The sequence below is a fragment of the Nannospalax galili genome, unplaced genomic scaffold, assembly GCF_000622305.1.
Source record: "Nannospalax galili isolate Female #2095 unplaced genomic scaffold, S.galili_v1.0 scaffold120, whole genome shotgun sequence".
Lineage (NCBI taxonomy): Eukaryota > Metazoa > Chordata > Mammalia > Rodentia > Spalacidae > Nannospalax > Nannospalax galili.
In genome coordinates, this window is record NW_008350324.1 from 4,918,746 (window position 1) to 4,932,959 (window position 14,214).

General features: G+C 43.8%; 1 protein-coding gene across 3 annotated transcripts in view; it reads right to left on the reverse strand.

Moving 5' to 3' along the window:
• Window positions 1–12,406, reverse strand: part of Ptpn11 (protein tyrosine phosphatase non-receptor type 11) — a 91,142-nt gene extending 78,736 nt beyond the window's left edge. For all 3 annotated transcript variants that reach the window (XM_029570563.1, XM_008847504.3, XM_017801764.2), the window contains exon 1: window positions 12,193–12,406. In XM_029570563.1, coding sequence (XP_029426423.1) covers window positions 12,193–12,206 — 14 coding nt within the window. In that variant the 5' untranslated portion in view covers window positions 12,207–12,406. The remainder of the gene's footprint in view (window positions 1–12,192) is intronic.
• Between the last annotated feature and the right edge of the window lie 1,808 nt (window positions 12,407–14,214).

The following is a 14,214-nucleotide window of genomic DNA, read 5'->3' on the forward strand; positions in this document are numbered from 1 at the left end:
AGTTATAGATGGTTATTAGCTATTATGTGGGTGCTGGGATTTGAACCCATATCTTCTGCAAGAAAAACCAGAGCTCTTAATCCCTGAGCCATCTCTCTGTGCCCCCTGCCCCAAACAAATTTAAAATAACAGGGGCCAAGGATCTTTTTATCCAACCAGCAGCTAGGTAGAGCACATCCACCAAACAGACGCCATTCAAAGTCAAAGAACCTAGATGTAACTGGAAAGTTCCATGCTGAACGGAAGAGGAAAAGAACCACCATCATAAAAAGTCAATACAGTACACAGGATATAAATTTCACTTTTTTTTCTTTTTGTTGGTTGTTTTTTGACAGGGTCTCCCTAGTCACGGTCCACCTTGAAGTCACAATGTGAACCCGGAGTGGCCTCGATCCATCTGCCTCTGCCTCCCGAGGGCTGGGATTAAAGGTGCATGCCATCACGCCTGGCATTAAACTTTACTTTTAACCTCCAATTTATGGGGGGAAAATTTTTTCTATTAAGTGCATTTAACAAAAAAACACACACACACACACACATTTTGGAATTCCTTTCAATAAAGCCAATAAGCACATGTATTTTAAAGAAATATATGCATTTATTTATTAACATGAGTTACATTTTTAAATTTTATGTATTTATATTTTATGTGTATGAGTGTTTTGCCTGCATTTACATAAGCGTACCATGTGCATGCAGTGCTTTCAGATGCCAGAAGATGTCAGATCCCTTGGAACTGAGTTATAGACATGTGTTAGTGGTCCTGTTAGCTGGGAACTAAACTCAGGTCCTCTGCAAGAGCATCCACTGCTCTTAACCACTGAGCCAACTCTCCAGATTCATGAGTTGCATTTTTATAAACATCAAATAGGCTCAGTGATGACAGCATGAAAGCATAAAACGCTACATTATCCTTTAGGTCCTAAATATTCAAGGTGAAGAAAGGGTGAGGAAAAAGCACAGTTCTGGGTTTTCTCAATGTGCAATTTTCTCAATGTGCAACTGGAAAAGACCTATTTCAATGTTTGTAAAAGAAATTTTTCTGGGGTTACTTCAGTTCCACTAGGACTACATAGAAAGACCTTGCCTCAAAAAAGAAAAAGGAAAGGAAAGGAAAAGAAAGAAGGGAATGTACCCTGAAACCAGACATGTGGCACACTCCTGTAATCCCAGTTCTTAGGAAGTTGAGGGAGGAGGATCACAAGTTCAAAGCCAGCCCGGGCTACATAAAAAGTTCCAGATTAGCCAAGACAATTTAGCACAATCCTATCTCAAATTAAAATTTGGAACCAAGCATGATGGTGAGCACCTGTAATTCCAACTCTCAGAAGAACTGCTCACAAGTCTTGATTATACAGTAAGTTCCAGTCATAGATACATACATGCTGTCACACACATACACTCATACAAAAAGGTAAATAAAAATATGTTTTTAGGCAGGAGTCGTGGTATACGCCTTTAATTCCAGGAGAGGCAGGCTGATCTCTATGAGATAGAGGCCAGCCTAGTCTACATAGAGTTCCAGGCCAGCTGGGGCTGCAGAGAGACCCTGTTTCAAAAAGACCAAAAAAAAAAAATAGTTTTTAAAGGAGTCAGTTTAGATGCTGGAGTAATAGCTCAGTGGTTAAAAGCACTCACTGCTCTTACAGAGGACTAGTTTGGTTCCCACCACCTACATGGGGTGGCTCACATTCACCTGTAATTCCAGCTCCAGAGGATCCAATGTTCTCTTCTGGCCTCCGAGGGCACCCACACACACATACAAGTAAAACACATACATGTAAATAAAAACTTGAAAATAGATTTTACAGAGGCAGGCAGATCTCTGTGAGACTGAGGGCAACCTGATCTACCTAGTGAATTCCAGGCCAGCTGGGACTGCAAGGAGACCCTGTTTCAAGCAGTGTAGGTAAGTGGTAGAGCACTTGCCTAGCCTATGTAAAGCCCTGGTTTGATCCTCAGCACCGGAAAGAAAAGTTAATGACGTAGGTAACTTACCCTGAAATGTTCAAAAACTTACTACAAAATATTATATATCTGCGGGTCTGGAGAGATGGCTCAGCAGTTAAGAACACTGACTGTTCTTGCATAAGACCCAGGTTCGAATCCCAGCACCCACATGGCAGCTAACAACTGTCCGTAACTCCAGTTCCAGGGGATCCAACAGCCTCTTCTGTCCTCCACAGGCATTGCACGATACGGGTGCACTTATCTGCATGCAGGCAATACATGCATACACATAAAATAAAATATGTCTGCATATATGTACACACATAGGATAAGAGAGAAAGAAATGCTCTGCCAGAGGACCTGGGTTCCCAGCACCCAGATGGTGGCTAACACCCATCCTTCACTCCAGTTCCAAGGGATTCAATGCCCTCTTCTGGCCTCTGACATGACACCAGGCATGCAAACATACATGCATACATGCCAACACTCTTATACTTTTTTTAAAAAAAAAACATAATCTTAAAAAAAAAAATGAACTCTCGGTCTGAAGAGATGATTCAGCAGTTAAGAGCAGTGCTGCTCTTCCAGAGGACGTGGGTTTGGTTCCCAGGACTCATATGGTGACTAACAACCATTCATAACTCCAGTTCTGGGAGAGTAGATGCCTTTGCAGGCACTGCAGGCACATGGTATATTTACATGCAGGCAAAATACTCATACATATCATACTGAAAAATAATAAATTTAAATTTAATTTTAAAAACTCCATAGTTTTTATAAATTTCTAAATTATAAAATAAATTATAAGTATTAAAAGACATACATTTTTTAAACATTATTTTAGCCAGTTGTGGTGGCACACGCCTTTAATCCCAGGCAGAGGCTGGCCTTGAACTTGAAGTTCTGCATAGCTGGGGCTACAGGGAGACCCTGTCTCAAAACAAGAACAAACAAACAAAAAAACTATTGTTTAAATTTTTTTTTTCCTTGCTGTTTTTTGAGCAGAGTCTAACAGTATAAACCAGGCTAGCCTCAGCCTCTGGAGTGCCAGTATTATGAGTGTGTGCCACCACATGTGGCCTGAAATCAGATTTAGCCAGTACAGTCTGCCACTTATTTCTAATGCAGTACTGGGGTCCTCACCCTGGCTATTTTGCAGACTCCATGCTGCTGACACTGAGGGAGGTTCAGGAGGCACTAGGAAAGCAGCTTCATACCTCAGGTGAGGCCTGGGAAACACCCCTTTGCCCATCAGCAGGATCAGACACAGGATATAAGGCAGGTGGTCATCTCCTTACCCTTTTATTAAATAAACTACATTATTTCATTTGCAACTTATAATTATACCTGTCCTGTTATTAACAGTGAACAGATGAGAGTGATATTTTTGGGAGAAAGCTAGTAACCAGTATTTAGTGCACAGGCCAGACAAGGAAAGGCTTAATAAGCATTAGCTCTCACTGCTGTTATTACTGTGTCAGGCAGGGTAAACAGCTCTCATGCATAACTGCATTAGTCCCCACAAGCCGTATTGACACGTGTCATTTTAGTTACACCATCTTTCCAGACATTTGGCTTCTCTGTGGCTCTGAGACAGTCTCTGAGAACAGATGATGACAAATTGAAGTTTCCATGCCATAATCCATTTCCTCAAGTTTGAAGATATTTTAAACTCCCCATCTTAGCTGTTTATTTCAAAAAGCATTTTTTTTTTTTTTTTTTTTAAATATGTAATAAAACTCTTCAAAAATATATCTGGTCTTGAACTCATAGAGATGCAACTGCCTCAGTCTCCCAGTGCTGGGACTAAAGGCGTGTACCACCTTCAAAACTCAAATAGTATTTTTTTCTTTTCTTTCTTTTTTTTTTTTTTAAAAAGTCAGGGTCTCCCTGTAACCCCAGCTGGTCTGGAACTCACTATGTACAAGCTGGCCTTGTAACCCAAGCTGGCCTGGAACTCACAGAGATCCACCTGCCTCTGCCTCCTGAGTGCTAAGACTAAAGGCATGCACCACCATGCCCAACTCAAAAAACATTTCTAATTACCAAACCTTCTCCCAACTACGTGGCTATTATGGTAATTTTACAATTGGCAGCATGGTTATGACTAGTAAGGAGCAGTTTGAATTAATTCAACTCTTTAAAATTTCATTAGGGAAACTTGAGAAAAATAGTAGGATTGATGGGAATGTATATCATAGCACTGACCTCGAGGGCTGTAAGTACTCATGGGCATTTTTTGTTTTTAATATGTTGGGTATTTTTTTTCCTTTAAATTGTATTTATTTGTATTTTATGTGCATGAGTGTTTCACATGTATATAAGTACATGCAGTGCCCTCAGAGGCCAGAAGAGGGTGTTGATGCCCTGGAACTGGAATTATGGATGGTTGTTAGCTGATAACCAAACCCGGGTCCTCTACAAGAACAAAATATGTTCTTAACTGCTGAGTCATTTCTCCAGTCCCACTGTTTAATATTGTAAGAGCATAAAATGTAACTGTGGGTACATGCCATGGCATACAAGTGGAAATCAGAGGACAACTTTTGAGAGTCAGATCTCTCCTTTAATAGTGGGATCCACTGATTGAACTCAGGTCACCAGGCTTGTGCAACAAGTGCCTTTACCAATGCTGAGTCAACTCACTGACCTGGCACTTGTTTTTTGTTTTGGGAGAGTTGTTTGGTTATTTTTTGAGACAGGGTCTCATGTAGCCGAGGCTGGCCTCAAACACCTGATCCTCCTGCCTCTACCTCCCAAGTACTGGAATTATAAATATACATCACCTGAAACTCTAGCTCAAGACTTGGGGCATTAGGTACTAAAGCAAACATGCAAATAAACAAAAACCTTCAAGTAGCTCTTCCTCCCAGCCTTCTACCTCACAGAAATTTGCCACAGTGGGGATAAGAACACAAACCAACCACACTAACACTGTATGAAGACGCATCCATATTATCTGAAGGAAGGAAAAAGGCACAGCAGAATGATTCCATTTGAGTTTGTCAATGAAGTGATTGATATTGCAGAGATCAAGACACTGAGGAGGGCTAGGGGTGTGGTTCAGGACTACAGCCTATGCTCAGCCTGTGTGAAGCCTGGGTTCAATGCCCAGTGTTGCAATAAAATAATTAAATTGAAAAGACATTGGGGCGGGGGAGTAAGTACCTTTCTCTTGTTCATTCTAACACCTGTCAAGTATGTCAGGCTCTAATAATCATATTTAATAAGGCTCTCACAGCTGGACATGGTGGTGGCGCATGCCTATAATCACAGTGCTTAGAAGGGAGAGGCAGGTAGGACTGCTGCAAGTTCAAAGCCGTCCTAGTCTACATAGTAAGTTCCAGACCAGTCATGGCTACACAGCCATGTCTCAAAAAAAAAAAAAAAAAAAAAAATTAAAACCAAAGATTTCTGGTCAAAATATGGCCAGGTGAGCAAGATGCATGCACACATACCACCACCACCACCCAGCAGCAGCACTTCTGAAAAACAGGAAAAAGTCTCAAGCCAATATCTAAAATGGGCTTTAAGACCTACTACACAAGCCTTCTGCTCGATCAGCTTGAAGAAACAAAGGACATAATGCTACAAGAGTTTACAAACTCAAGGCAGAACTTGGGAGCTCAAGTTCAAGACAAGGTTAACCTCTTCTACATAGCAACATCTGGAGGCCAGCCTGGGATACATGAGACCTTGTATGGAAAAAAACAAACAAACCAGGCATGATGGTACAAATCTGTAATCCTAGAACTCAGGAGGTAGAGACAGGATGCTCAGAAGTTCAAGGTCATCCTTGATTACACAGGCAGTCTGGGGCTACCCTGGGCTATATGACTCCTACCTTAAAAAAAAAGTTTACAGGGGGCTGGAGAGATGGCTCAGGAGTGAAGAGCACTGTCTGTTCTTATAGAAGACCTGGGTTTGAATCCCAGCATCCATAGGGCAGCTAATAACCATCTGTAACACCAGTTCCAGGGAATCCAACGCCTTCTTCTGTCCTCCGCAGGCATTGCATTACACGGGTATACTTACACTCAGACACATAACATTTTCTTTTTAATTTAAAAAAAAGGATACAGAGCTGGAGAGATGGCTCAGTGGTTAAGAACACTGACTGTTCTTGCAGAAGACCCAGGTTCAAATCCCAGCACCCACATGGTAGCTAACACCTATCCGTAACTCCAGTTCTGGGGGATCTGACAGCCTCTTCTGTCCTCTGCCGCACTGCACGACACAGGTGCACTTACCTACATGCAGGCATAACACTCATACACATAAAATAAAGAAAATAATAAATAAAGTAAAAACTTTACAGATCAAAATGAAAGTCAAAGGAACCTAAACCTTTGATTAGGAGTTAGACATGTAGCTCAGTGAAAGAGTACCTGCCTAACATACAAGAGGCCCTTGGTTCAATCCTCAGCATAAATCAATCAACCAATCAATCAATCAATCAATCAAAGGCTCTACTCTTTTGGGGAACTCATGTCAAGTGAATTTTTTTTTTTTTTTTTGGTCTTTTTTGAGACAGGGTCTCCCTGTAGCCCCAGCTGTCCTGGAACTCACTATGTAGACCAGGCTAGCCTTGAACTCACAGAGATCCGCCTGCCTCTGCCTCCCAAGTGCTGGAATTAAAGGTGTGCACCACCATGCCCGGCCTGTCAAGTGAATTTTTATATGCAGATAAGGACTGACACATGACTTACTAGGTAAAGATACTTGCCGTGTAATCCTGGCAACCAGAGCTCAATCCCTGAAACCCATGTAAAAGTAGACAAAGAGAATGGACTCCACAAAATTGTCCTCTGTCCTACACACACACACACACACACACACAAACCACATACAATAAATTTTTAAAAATAAAATATTGATGAGACAATATCACAACGGTGCTGAACATTTGTTTTTTCCATGCATATCTCCTCTAGTGATGTGGGGAAACTAGCAGACAGGTCAATGACTTCAGGAACTTATCTTCCTCTATAGTAAGGCTAGGCCTCCACAGTCACATTTCAGTTCCTTGCTGACAAATAAATATGATCCTGCTTACACCCATCCCACCACCTGCTCCAGAAAAATGATCTGTATCTTGGAGAACACTGTACTGATTACAATATTCCTCTTCCCCAGTTAAATTTAAGTATTGAATAGGAAAAAGCTAAATCATGAAGAAAGGTAGTCATTAGTGACAAGCACTCTAAGCAAGAAGCTACAAAAAAGTCACGAGGGCAGCTTTTCTGGGGTAGCAGACATTCCATGCGTATAAATCAGTGTTTTCTTGTGGCATCTCACTGGTCAGCATCTCTACTCTAATGACAAGGCAATAAAGAAAGCTGCCTGCAAAGCTCCCCCCTACCCCTGCTTCAAAGCCTCCTGTCACTCTCATCTCCCTGAACTCCAACTGCCTCCTAGGAGCCTGCCTTCCCAGCAGCCAGAAGGATATTTTTAAATAGAGCAGTTCATGCCACTCCCGTGATCACATCCTTCCACAGTTTTACACTGCTCTTAAAATCCAAACTCCTCTCTGAGGCACACATGACACTGAAGATCTTAATAGTTCCTTCAGGGCTGGGGTTGTAGCTTAGTGGCAAAAGCACAGGCTGAGCACACACAAGACCCTGAGCCCCATCCCCTGCACCAAAAAGAAAAAAAAAACTCCCGAGTGGTTCAATCACTACCCTGCTTGCTCCCAGTCTCATGGGCCCCACACAGGTTCCCTCCTGCTCTTCAAACACCCAGGAACTTCCCACCTCAGCACTTCATATCATTGTTTCCTGAGACCTAGAACACCCAATGCCTAGCACAGAGCCTTGCTCATAGTAACCCACCCTAAGTCCAATGAGCTAGGAGTAGTGGTGCTTACCTGTGATCACAACACTCTGAAGGCTGAGGCAAGGGGATCTTAAGTCCCAGTAAGCCTGGCCTAAGTGGGATCCTGTCACTAAATAAATAAGCCAGGTATGGTGGCACATACCTACAATCCTCACACTTGGGAGGCAGAAGCAGAAAGAATGTTTGAAGCTATCCTCAGCTATAATGATAAGTGTGAGATCAGCCAGGCTACATGAAAGCCTGTCTCAATGAACGAATGTGTGTGTGTGTGTTTATGAAGTGCTTCAATGAATGGATAGACATTTCATTAATGTGGGTCACTGGGATAATAAAGGCTTGCAGGGCTGGAGAGATGCCTCAGCAGTTAAGAACACTGGTTGTTCTTGCAGAAGCCTGGGGTTCAAATCTCAGCACCCACATGGCAACTAACAACTGTCTGTAACTCCAGTCCCAGGAGATCCGACAGCCTCTTCTGACCTCCGCGGGCATTGCACGACATAGGTGCACTTACCTACATGCAGTCAATACACACATACACATAAAATAAAAATAACAAAAAAAATAAAATAAATAAAAAGACTGTTGCTGGGGCTGGAGAGATGGCTCAGCAGTTAAGAGCACTGGCTACTCTTGTAGAGGACCCAGGTTTGATTCCCAGCACCCACATGGCAGCTAACAACTGTCCGTAACTCCAGTTCCAGGGGATCCGACACCCTCTTCTGACCTCTGGGGACACTGCACAACACAGGTGCACTTACACACCTACATGCAGGCAATACATTCATACACATAAAATAAAAATAATAATAAATTATTTTCTTAAAAAAGACTTATATTTGAGACAGAGTGTTGCTGTACAGCCCAGGCTAGCTTCAAATTCACAGCAATTTTCCTGCCTCAGCCTCCTGACTGTTGAGATTAAAGGTGTGCACTGCTAGGCTTGGAATTATTTTTATTTTTTATTTATTTTTATTTTATGTGTACATGTGTTTTTGTCTGCTTATATGTATGTGCACCCATGCATGCAACGCCCATGAAAGCCAGAAGACAGCATTAGATCCTACGAAACAAAGAAAAAATGGCAAAAGATTTGAACAGATACATCATCAAAGAAAACATAGAGGTGCCAAATAATCACATTATTAATAATTAGGGAAAACAGAAATTAGAACTGCAATGAGATATCCTGACATTCCAAAAAAAATGACTCGGATTAAAAGAACTGACTATACCAAGTACTGGCAACAATGTGAACAAACTATGCAACTTTCACAGAGTACTGGTCAGAAAGTAAACAGTGTAAGCACTTTTGAAAACAGGCTGACGGTTTCTGTAAAGGTTAAATATGTATCTACTGTATGATCCTGCCATTCAACTTGTAGGTATTCCCTTCCAAAGAAATGAAATGTGACTGTGCTGACACATCTACAAGAGCATTCAAACCATCATTTGTGATTGACTGACAACTCTGGAAATAGACAATGTCCATCAATAGGAGGATAAATAAGCAAGGCACAGTTTATCTCACAGTAGGGTACTGTTCAGGTAAGCAGTAACAAGTAATGAACATGAGACAACATGGATGATTGTAGAATATTTTTATAGCATGTAAGGAGCAGGGCAGGAACAGCAAGATGGCTCAGCACGTAAAGGCACCTGCTGACAACCCTAAAAACCTGAGTTCAACCCCCAGGAAAACATGGTAGAAGGAAAGAGCCTCTAACCTCCACATATGCCCCCAAACAAATAAATGGATTTGGGGGTGGGGAGGGTGTTTGTTTTTTGAAAAAAGGCAGCAGCAGCAGCAGCACCTAGACAGAGCTACAGAGATGGCTCAGTGAGTAAAGCACTTGCCACAAAGCTTGTCAACCCGAGTTCAATCCCTGGAACCCACATGGTGGAAAGAATCAACTCCCAGCATTGTCCTCTGACCTACACATATACACCATGGCATGTGACCATACATGCACACACACAAAATAAATGTTTTAAAGTTTTAATAATTTAGAAACAAAAAATGTACAATCTAATTTCTTTTATAGAAAATTGTAGGAAATGCAACCCAACATATGGTAACAGCAGAACAGTGGTCATCCAAGAACAAGTAGGGATTACAAAGCCGGGTGTGGTGGCGCACCCCTTTAATCCCAGCACTTCGGAGGCAGAGGCAGGTGGATCTTTGTGAGTTGGAGGCTAGCCTGGTCTACATAATGAGTTCCAGACAGCTGGGGCTACAGGGAGACCCTGTCTCAAAAAGACAAAAAAAGTAGAGATTACAAAGAACAGAGGAAACCTCACCAAGATGATACATACGTCCCTTATCTTGACAGGTGTAATGGTTTCCCAAATGTATGCATAAGTCAAAGTTTACCAAACTGTACACTGAAATAGATGCAATTTATCACATGCCATTTATATCTAAATAAAGCTGATTAAAATCAAACAAAATAAAGCAAGCTGGTATGGTGGTACAGGCCTGTAATCCCAGCATTTAGGATTCAGTGAGGATTAACCTCAGTTAAGGAAATGTAAATTGGAGACAAACTGAGCTACATAGTGAGACCCTGCCTCAATCAACCTTACAGCTTAACCTGAATTTACAGAATACATTCATCTCTAAAATAGGTGCATAAAAAATATCAGTGCTGGAAGGAAGGAATGGCTCCACTTCAAACTGTCATCTTGACCACTCACTGTTAGGCTATGCCCACACTTTCCTGCTTCTAAACTAAAAAGCTGGACTCACCCCCTATTACTACTCACCCCTCTCCCCACCCTCAGTCCTGTCCTGTCTTTTTGTCTCCTAAAGCAGCAGATTCTTACCAGTCTGGAAGAGGAACTAAAGGCTCAATGACTATCTGACAGATTAAAGAATAGACAACTTTTATTTAAAAGCTCCCTGAAGAATTAGAATATTTGAGGCTATACACTGTTTTGTTGAAATGGAGTTATGTATTACCTGGATCTGCAAGCACTTGCCAAGAGACCTGTCCAAATCACTCACTTCCTACAAGTTTTCAATTTTCTTTTTTCTCCCCTTTTTTGTTTCAGTCTGTGAATGGATACCATTCAGGTGTGTTTTAGGGAGACATTCCTAACATTTTGAAAGGTCTCTCATTCAAGTACACCCCAACAACTTGAAACCATTTTCCAAATGTCTGTTAGTGGTCATAAAATTGAACTGTCATAGAAAAGAACAGAGTCATATGTGTGAGTGCTATATAAAGAGTGCTGATACGGCCGGCCCAGCACTCAGGAGGCAGGGGCGAACGGATCCCTGTGAGTTCAAGGCCAGACTGGTCTACATAGTTCGTTCCAGGCCAGTGGGGGTTACAGAGAGACTGTGTCTCAAAAAGATTAAAAAAAAAAAAAAAAAAAAGTGCTGATACCGAATAGCAGGATCATTATTTAAAAACCAGAGATCACACTAGTGTTTAGGAACAAAATGAAGGCTTACAAATAATTAGCAATGGCTATAAAATAATAATGGCAACATGGTAATTAACATCCAGGATTCTGTCTCCAACACTTATTGCGAGTGACATAAGACAAGCTGTTTAATTCTGAAACTCAATTTACTCATCTTTAGAACGGGATAATACTACTGACCTCATAGGGCTGTTGCACTAAACGGGTTTGGCTGGCTTCTGAGTAAGGACAAAGTAAATGTTAGCAATAAGTCTTATTGTTACCTCGAACTTGCAAATGATCTAAATAACTAATCCTTCTCCTGACCCTTAGCTTCAAATCCTGTCATGTTAGCATGCTATTTCGGAGTCTCAGCTTCCACATCCGTAAAACGGGAACCACCAGCTACCTGACTTTTAAGGTATTAAGAGTCAACTACTAGATAAGACTCCCTTCTCTCCCACCTCGCTAAGGAAGGAAATACTTGAAGTGGCTGCAGATACCGTCAGTTTTTCCATTTCTGATACACGAAGGGTGAGGGAAAAGGAGATGGAAAGGGAGCACCTGAAAGGGTGAGGGGTTCCTGGGCGAAAGCCCCGCGGTGGCCCGGAGCCGCTATGGGCCGGGCGCCTGGTCTCCGGTCTAGGAGCCTCCCGGGGCGCCAGGGTTATTTCGGAATCCCCATGAGGCAATTCTCATGAGGCAATGGGTCAGGAATGCGGCGGCGAGCCGGGCCGCAGGCGGCCGCCGGTGTCCCGCCGGGCATCCCCCGGCTGCTCAGGAGCCGGAACTCTGGGCAGCAGGAAATGAATGGGGACCCGCGGGTGGGGGCGTCAAGGGCCCAGCCCGGGATGCCGAGAGCCGGGGGCCGAGGGAGAGAGCCGGTGTCCCTGCCTCCGACCTCTGAGTCCCGAGCCTCACCGGGGCGGCCGTGGAGGCCGGGCAGCGCTAAGGTGGTGGGGACCGAGGCCGCGACCGGGCCCCTCCGAGCCTCACCTCCGGGATGTCATGTTCCTCCCGCCCTCCGGCTCCGCGACGGACCCGCTGCTCGCTCAGGCTCGGCGGGACCCCGTCACATCGAGCTGGCCCGAGGGAGGCCCCGCTCGGGACCCGACAAGGGAGCAGAGCCAGCCGGCCGCGCGCAGAGCCCCCTCCAGGCCTGGGGATCCCGGACACTGCGCGACCGCCCCGCCGCCGGGCTCGCTCCGCCTCCGCCCCCGCCCCTCGCTGCCGGCGCTGGCGTGACGTTACGCGCACCGCCCTCCGCCACTTCCTGCTTCCGGTCGGCACCACCCTGAGTCGGGCGCGAGGCTCTGGAGCGTGCACTGGTGGGTCCCTAAACTGCGGGGCTTCGTCCTTTCAACCTGAAACATCACAAACCTGCGCATACACCGCACGGCACAAACATACAACGCTCACAAGAAAATAAGGCTGGAGAGACGGCTCCGCGATTAAGAGTCCTGGCTGCTCTTCTGCCTCTAACGCCACCTCCGGAAGATTCAACGCCCTCTTCGGGCCTCTGCGGGCTCCTGCACACACATGCACATAAACACATACACATAATTTTAAAAATAAATCTTAGAGGAAAAAAGTAATAATCTAGATCGCAGCTGCCAAATTGGGGTTCATTTATTTCATCCCATGCCTCGCCTCACCACTTACTATGGTGGGGAATGCCTTTTAAGGCAGAGTCAGATGATCTCTGTGGCTTTGAGGCCAGTCGGCTACATAGACCCTGTCTCAAAGGGCGGAGGGCGTGGGTAGCTCAAGGGTTAAGAGCACTTGCAGAGAACCAGAGTTCAGTTCCCAACAGCCACGTAGGGCAGCTCACAATCACTTGTAACTCCAGTTCCTGGAGTTCTGCAGCCTCTTCTGGCGTCCATCAGCATCAGTATACATGTGATCTACATAAAGATAAACAGACACACATGCATGTACATAACATAAAAATAAATAGAAACATTCTTTAAAAACAGAATGGGGGCTGGGACATGGCTCAGCAGGAAAAAGCACACTTGCACAAGCCTGAAGACCTAGTTCAGTCTCTAGAACCCACCATGGAAGGTGAGAATCCACTCCCAGAAGTTGTCCTCTGACCACCACATGCTCATACACATCATGCGCACACACACACACACACACACACACACACACACACCATATGTACGCATTTTCTATAAATACACAGTAATAATAAATGATTTTATTTCATGTGTATAAGGTGTTATGCCTGCATGTGTGTAAGTGCACTCATGTTGTACAGTGCCTGAGGAGGACAGACAAGGACATCGAATCCCCTGGAACTGGAGTTACAGATGGTTGTTTGCCATCATGTGGGTGCTGGGATTTGAACTTGGTCTTCTGCAAGAGCAGCCAGTGCTCTTAACTGCTGAGCCATCTCTCCAGCCCCCTGTAAAGAAATATTTTAAAATAAGATAGTACAGTCATTCTTTCAGAATATGTTCCAGAACACCCAGTGGATGCCTGAAACCTGAAACCTTCAGTTACTCCAAACCTTCAGTTACTGTGGAATCCTTCCTATATATGCATATCCATGATAAAGCTTATTTATTTATTTATTTATTTATTTATTTATTTATTTATTTGGGCACACAGGTACCACAGCACATGTTTGGAGGTCATAAGACAACTTGTGGGAGTCTGTTCTCGCCTTACACCATATGGGTTCTGGGGATCAAACTCAGGTCAACAAGCTTGTGCTACAAACACTTTTACTCACTGAGTCATCTCGCTAGCTCCTATATGACCATTTTAAACAGAGTAGTTAGTCAGATGAAGGCTACTGCAGAGTTGCACATCTGTCAGGCACAGAGAAAATATTCCTGGGAGATGCCCAGTACTAGGTGACACATCTGCAGCCAAATTGCTACAACTAAGGCTTATGGAACATAGTGGAATAAGGGATAGAGAGAGGGCTAATGCATTCCTCAACTCTCACCAGTGAGGCTTCCATGTATGTCAGAGTGCAATGCACACAGAAGGCCACAACTGGCCAAG